The sequence below is a fragment of the Triticum aestivum genome, chromosome 5A (assembly GCF_018294505.1).
Source record: "Triticum aestivum cultivar Chinese Spring chromosome 5A, IWGSC CS RefSeq v2.1, whole genome shotgun sequence".
Taxonomy (NCBI): Eukaryota; Viridiplantae; Streptophyta; class Magnoliopsida; order Poales; family Poaceae; genus Triticum; species Triticum aestivum.
This window is the reverse complement of record NC_057806.1, coordinates 608,625,135-608,632,411: the sequence shown is the minus strand read 5'-3', so window position 1 is coordinate 608,632,411 and position 7,277 is coordinate 608,625,135. Positions and strand designations below refer to the sequence as shown.

The 7,277-nt window shown below is 48.0% G+C and overlaps 1 protein-coding gene and 1 long non-coding RNA gene across 2 annotated transcripts; both read right to left on the bottom strand.

The window, feature by feature from the left end:
• Nucleotides 1-471: 471 nt before the first annotated feature.
• On the bottom strand, nt 472-1,779 carry LOC123107938 (tetraspanin-6). Its single transcript, XM_044529821.1, has 2 exons — nt 819-1,779; nt 472-699 (listed from the first exon to the last, which is right to left on the bottom strand). Exons 1-2 carry the CDS (start codon nt 1,766-1,768, stop codon nt 660-662), a joined length of 990 nt encoding a protein of 329 aa, XP_044385756.1. The 5' UTR covers nt 1,769-1,779; the 3' UTR covers nt 472-659.
• A 2,216-nt stretch (nt 1,780-3,995) lies between these two features.
• On the bottom strand, nt 3,996-6,311 carry LOC123107937 (uncharacterized). Its single transcript, XR_006451809.1, has 3 exons — nt 5,682-6,311; nt 4,521-5,573; nt 3,996-4,441 (listed from the first exon to the last, which is right to left on the bottom strand). It is a non-coding gene; the product is annotated as an uncharacterized lncRNA (long non-coding RNA).
• Nucleotides 6,312-7,277: the final 966 nt, after the last annotated feature.

The following is a 7,277-nucleotide window of genomic DNA, read 5'->3' as shown; positions in this document are numbered from 1 at the left end:
CCAAAAACACTTGAAATTATTTGTTCATACAAATTCCAAACTAACAAGTCTTCCATTCGGTGGGAACCACCACACCATGTGAACCAAGGAGGCTTCAGTGAGTTAATAGATTGTTCTGTGTGGCCACGCCACCACCGTGACCTGAGATAAGTAATTATGGAAATCATTCGAACCTAGTGATAACGTATTACTTATTGTGCTGAAATGTTGCTTTTGTTTTACTAATTTGCTACCGAAGGTTTTTGTTGATTGCGTATATGGGTTTCCACACGGGGATGAAAACCCGGATGCGGATGAGGATGGGAAACTTTTTGTCCTCGTGGGCGGGTACGGGGACGGGTATGGGGTGACTTGCGGGCACGGGGATGAGAGTCCAATACCTGTCTGGGTAATCCCTGTTGTCAGCTTGAATTTTTCTAGATGAGCAACAAGAATTGAATACACGACACACATAATCACAGTGGGAGAAAATGTAAAAAAAATCACGTACTTTACTTGATATGCGCAACATACATGTGGAGCAAACTCTTATATGTGTCTAATGACTCTAGTTTAGACTAAAAACACTTGGAAATTATTTGTTCATACAAATTCCAAACCACTCTCCGTGGGAACAATCACACCATGTGATGTGAACCAAGGAAGGAGGCTTCAGTGAGTTAATAGATTTGTTCTCTGTGGCCACGCCACCACCTTGACCTGATTCATACACACATAGATTTGTCATGGATAAGTACGTAAGCAAATCAATGAATGTATACCATGCAAATGGTGAGTAATTTGACATGAACGAAGTAGCTAGGGCGAGGAGGACGGACCAGAAGTAGTCCCATCGCGGGTGGATCTTGGACATGCGTCCGGCGTAGGCGTACTCGGCGCGGCGGGCGTTGCGGAAGGCGCAGCAGCCGCAGGAGCAGACGGCGATGAGCAGCAGCAGCAGCACGGCGTTGACGACGGTGACGTTGTGCCAGTGGCGGCGCAGCTGCTCCATCACGCCGGCCCTGCACGAGTCGCAGCCGTAGCAGAGCACCGCCGGGTCGTTCTGCCACCGGAAGCAGTCCTCGTCCTGCACCGCCACCACCGCCGGGCCCTGGCCCGTCAGCCCGTCGCCGCCGTAGACGCAGGACGTGGGCGGCTTGCAGCATCCGGACTGCACGGGCGTGAGGTCGCGGCGCATGTAGTCGTCGGGCGTCCATCCGGCCACCTTGGGGCACGCCCTGGAGCTGGCCACGCACGCCAGCGCCGTGCGCCAGTACCGGTCGGCGGACACGTGGCCCCGCAGCCACGGCGAGTAGTCCCGCATCCGATACTCGCGGTAGGGCCTCCCGGGCACCATCCTGCCGCCGCCGCCCGCCGTGACGGCGAGGCCGAACACGGTGGCGCCGAGGAGGAAGAGCACGAGGAGGAGCACGGCGAGCAGGTAGAGCCAGAGCGCCCATGAGACGTGGTAGCGCGCGCCGACGAAGCCCGGGAGCGAGACGAGGAAGGCGACGAAGCCGACGGCGAGCAGCGGGGCCTGCAGCGCGGACTGGCACGTGGGGCCCGGCGCGGCGGAGGCGGCGTGCGCCAGCCAGAGGCCCGCGCCGATGACGGGGATGGAGGCGAGCAGCGTGAGCAGGTTGAGGTAGCCGATCACCGTGTTGCTCAGGTGGTACGGCTGCTGCTGCCCATGGTTCATCCTGAATCCCTGATGGAGTGCAATGCAGGGTGAGATAGATTCAGTATGCTCGACCTGCTGCTGCTGCTGCTTGCTACCACTGTATATCATCACTCCTCCCTTAAGCAGCTACCAACTTGCTTCTCTTTTTCTCTTTTTTTCTGTTTTGACTGCTTTTAGCTTGTGTGGATCCGTGTGTGTATGATCTGGCACTCCATCTTTTTTTGTGTTTTCAAACTTTCACCTTTTCCGAATTATTCATCCCATTCATATTTGTCCGCGTTTCCTTTTCTACCTTTTCCTGCGCAAAGTAATTTAAAATCGCAAAGTATTGCGTTTCATGTTTTATTTATTTTCTCTCAGCCATTCTGTGCACCTTTTTTTGCATGGATTTTTATATGGTTCAACTGTCAAGAGCACTCCCACTGAATCACATTTCAGTTGCAACGCTAAATCTTCATATCATACTGTTATGTTAGTTGTATCATCACCAACTCTGAAAGTGTTATGTTAATTATATCATCACCAACTCTGAAAACCCGCAATGCCGTTTCCTGAACACAATTTCGACATATGTTTTTGAGAATACCAGGCCTCCACAGTTGCAGCAATGTCATGGAGCCTTAGGCTTGTAGGAGTACACGGTAGTGCTTAATGATTAAGGTAATGCAGAGCTGGATCTGACGGGCTTATAAGAATAGAGGGGCCGACAAAAGCACCCCAAGCAAGCATGCGGCCACATTTGTTTAACAGAATCGGGCGCCGGTAAAGGAGACGGATTTGGTCCTGTTGCTTGCTTTAGTTACCCACTCGCTTTCCTGCAGGCTGGAGCAGTAAACACAAAAGCATTAGCGGCATATATGGGATGTGGCCTCCCTGTAATCAGGCCTTTCTTGATGCGTTCAAATGCCGCCTTTTACACGCAATTTCTTACCTTTGTGCGTGTGTATGAATGATGGATCGGATCGAATCGGACCGGCTTACGTGCGTAGCATAGATCGTTCATTCGAAGCGCTTTCCATTGACAGGGACTCGGCACCTTGTTACAAGCAAATAGCATTCCACTAAATCTATATATCCACCTTTTCGTCGGATCCTGCAACGATATTTGCGTGGCGATGATGATGCGATTGACTCATGAAAGCTCCAGCTGAGGAATTTGGCACTATGGTCATAGGTTTAAAGCTGATGGAAAACGTCCAACGACTTGGTATTAGTAGGTGAGGTTTATCCGTAATCCAACCGTGAGTCGTCGGAATTTATATCAAAGGTCCTGATGTTGTCTAACTTGTATAATTTCACTTCTAGTCTTGTTCACTTTCAGTAGTGATAGTGGCATGTATATTCCACTCCTACAATTTTTAACACTTTTTAATAAATATGAAACATGTGAAATTAGATAGCGGAACATGTGAATTTGGTCGTTAGAGCTCGTGGTATGTTCATAGACTAGTAAGATGCCCGTGCTACGCTACGAATCAAATAAGATCAGGTGGATTTAAGTTATAATCATGAACCAATATGTTGTTATAAACAATAACAAATGTACTGAGTACATATCAAGCATGATTAAACATATGGTTTCCAATCAATAAACCCTTTGATCGAAGCCAAACATTTTCTTCTCCGTCTTTGCCTTGGGAGAAGACTTGTTGTCCTCCCTACTCACCTTTCACATTGCTCACTCTATCATGCATCGAGAAAAAACAAGCCAAACGCATGTGGCAAAATTGTGACGACTACTAACTTAATTTTTCAGCCATAGTACAATGGGTTAAACCTATCCTGATCCGCCACCCACCAATGCCGCGTATATGTCATCTCATTATATGATGCAGCATGCCGACCATGAACAAAATATAATGACAACATATAATATAAATCGATGTTGTAACATTCCAAACCCCTTTGCAAGATTTGACGTAAAAAGAATCATATCAAATATCACATAATAGTATCTTGAAGATAGCAATCAAGACAATATATTATGCATACATACTATAGCTTGAGCACACTTATATATGGTTTCATGACAAACAAGAATGAAGTAGAAGGAAGAAATATTCCAAACATAACTCACATAGCTAGTTTCACTTAATTAGTTACATACCTTAGGCATCTATGAGGACATGGAATCATTTGTCAAGCATGATAGTCTTCTTTTAGTTGTTTGCTCAAAACATATGTGCCAACAATATTAGCTCTTCGTTTTTTGCTTCATCAAACTGCTAGGACATCAGACAATCACTACCTCATACATAAATGTCTGATATATTCAGACAAAAGGAAGAAAACTGAGCATGTAGAAGGTCTGTAGTATATTTACATAAAAGGGGAAAAAATGAACAACACTTGCAATATTTTGTACCGAGCAAAGAAACAAAATGTACAGCAAAAGATGCTTCCAAATCATGTGTATATAGAGCAGGCGAGTGCACATGTACATACATACACAAAATTAGTACCGGACCTCTTGTAACTCCAAGTCGTATGCGACAGAGACAATCCTAAATAACATGGAACTATGCAATTGTGGCGTTGTTCGGCAAGAAGACAGCTTGTCTTCTATTGGCAGCTGGGCACCACCCAAACAGATAAGAATTACAGAGACAAACCGTTCAGTCAGAGCAACAAAAAATTGTTCATGAACATACGACTTCTAGATCAGTAGTCCTCACTGAAGTCTGCACCATGACTTATTTCAGCAACAGAAATTTGTTCATGAACGTACAGCCAATTCTAAATCAGTAGTCTTCACTGAAACCTGCTCCAGGAATTATTTCTCTGTAGAGACATAAACTAAGAGAAATTAGTGTGATTTCTTTGAAACTAACTAACACAAAAATAGACGCAATGGCCTCACGTTGCTCGCCAGTGACCCCTCTTCGAAGCTGCCTTCTATATTTTGAAATCCGCAGGAAAAATCAAAATTAGAGACATGTTAGAACGAGATTATCTCGTGAAATATGCACCTAATCGACGGCAGCTAAGATGTCACCGATAGAGAAAGGGACCTGATTCCCTTTATGGGCAATTTTAGGTCTAGCTCTTTACTTAGCCAAGGTGCATCTCGTCTTCTCTTTCAGTACCATCCTCATTATCTACTCCTTCTGTTTCATTATCCTAATGTCTGCTTCTTCTTCTCTTCCATTATCCTCCTCAAGTTTGATTTCCTGTCCTTCAGGTTTAGAGTTCAGACATCCTCTTGATAACTGAATCATCATCATCTTCTTCTTTTTTACTGCCTTGCACAATTATTATGTAATTCAGTACTTGCAGGTTTTAGAACTTGCACGAATCTATACCACATTCTGCACTCAGGAAACATTTAAATTTTTTACATGTTGCCATAATCAAGGGATTTTACTAAATGCACATGCCATTATAATAGTAGTATACAATAGCACAATGCACTGAAATAAGGGGCATAGAGGCGAAAAGAATTGTTAGTCTCAGCCCTCACGCTGTCAAGCATGACTATAATTGGGTAATAGAAACTATAAGAAGGATACACGCATACAGATGTGTTGTGGAATTTACATGACAGCATAACGGGCACATATTTGCAAAAAAATGTAGGAATAGACAGCTAGGGAAAGATCCATTTTCACTTGGTCAGGTGAAATATCAGAAGAAAAGTCAGCAGCTTAGGAAAATAAATCAAAAGTGTGTGCGTTTGCTGGTATGCTTGAACAAAAGTATCATAATTATTACGCTAACAATGTAGGCTAAAACCACCCCAGCTAAATCCACCCTGACGGCAACATCCTACAGACATGAGATTTCGAGAACGGAGCTTCCATATGCAGCACGATAGGAAAGAACACCTACCCTTGGGGCACCGGAGCCATCGGGAACGAGTAGGTCGCCACCGGCAGATATCCTCCATGGCCTACTCATGGAGATCCTGCCGCTGCTAATCTCCATAGGCAGCACAAAAAAAGGGACGTCGTTGGAGGTTGAGAACCAGAGAAAGCAAGGGATGAAGGGAATCAATGTCATCAGAGAAAACAAAGTAACTTACAGCCCAGCTCATCTTAATTCTTCACCAAGGCATGCTGATCTCTGCACCCGCCGGTGCGAGGAGCACTATCGCCAATCCATGGCTTTGTGGGCCGCATACAAGTCCTGCCGCATAAGACAGAACCAGGGGCGGGTTCGGTGCATAAGTCGGGGGTACCCCTGCTCCCCAGTCCTTGAAGCTGCCACCAGCGCCAGCCTACACCGGAGTGCAGCAGCAACTCCAACAACTTCGCCCGCAGCTGCCGGTCGTCCGTGGTGACCGGATCTGGGAATCCCTCTCCACAAATCCCAACTTCTGTACAACCCCTTCACCAACCAAACCTCGCCGGATGCCCGGATCAGAGAGAGACCAACCTCCCTAGAGCCGCAACGCCATCAGAGGGAGCACCGCCGCGACGGGAAGGAGCCGGAGGAACCTTATTCCACTTCATCAAAGTCGCCCCGCCTGCCCGCCAACGCCAGAATCAAATCCTAAAACACCATTATCTACAACCGCGACGCAGCCGTCCGCTGTCTTCCCCACCTCCCAGAGCCCGACGGCGGCCCGCCGGAAAACACCCTCTCGCGTCGCCTCTCTGTTTGCCTTTTTTCACTGTATAGTCGGGAGAGACCGAGAGATTTCCACCCTGTAGTGACGTTGATTGTTAGGAGGGTACTCGAAGCTTCTATTTCTTACGCGAGAGAAGTAGAAACAAGTAGTCTGTCTGACGTCGGGGCTCGTGGACAACTCTTCTGGATCTCAGCCTTAGGTTTTGAATCGGACGGTACAGATGCCACAAAGGCAGGCACACCATCATTATCAACTCATATTTTTATAGGAGTAAAGATACCTCGGGGACCTTCACCATCCCCATTCCTCTCCTTACACGCCATTCCACCCCCTCGCCGCTGTTCGACCAAATCTCTCTCTCTTTCCACGTTGATTTTTATATGAAATGCTCTCCATGATCCATTATTAAGAGTTACTCCCTTCGTTATATAGTATAAGAATGTTTTTAAAGCTATATTGGCTTGAGAAACGTTTTTATATTATAGGATGAAGTTCTTGAATCATTGCTCATCCATCCAAAGGCACAAACGGCAATCAAGTAGAGCAAAGGTTGGCCCCCTAAGAGCATCTCCAATGGCCGCGCGAAACGACGCTCGCGCGGTAAACGCAGCCTTTAGCGCGCGGGGGGCGTTTTGTCGCGCTCCAGCGGCGGCGGGAAAACCACGGGCGCGGAAACCGCTTGCGCGCGCGCGAAAAGGCGCTAGCTCGCGCGCCATCTTTTGCGCGCTTCTTCCGGCGCGCCTATAAAGTGCGGCGCGCGCCACGCGCCTCTTCACGTCTCCTCTTCTCCTCTTCCTCTCTCTCTGCCACGCGCCGCTCCAGTGCCCCACCACCGACGCGCCTCCGCCACCCCAGCGCCCCGCCACCGCCGCGCCGCCATGCCGCCGCGCCGCCAAGGAGCGTCCGGCTACCGCGGCGTCCGCCTGCGCCCCAACGGCGGCTACTACGCGGAGATACGCTCCGGCGATCTTCGGCTCGGCCTCGGCATGTACGGGACGACGCGCGAGGCCGGCCGCGCGTACGACGCGGCGGCGTGGTGCCTAGGCC

Coding starts and splice junctions, on each gene's coding strand:
- LOC123107938 (XM_044529821.1), bottom strand. CDS start 1,768: ATGATATACAGTGGTAGCAAGCAGCAGCAGCAGCAGGTCGAGCATACT. Junction 700..818: donor CCGCGATGGGACTACTTCTG/GTCCGTCCTCCT, acceptor TGTATGAATCAG/GTCAAGGTGGTGGCGTGGCC.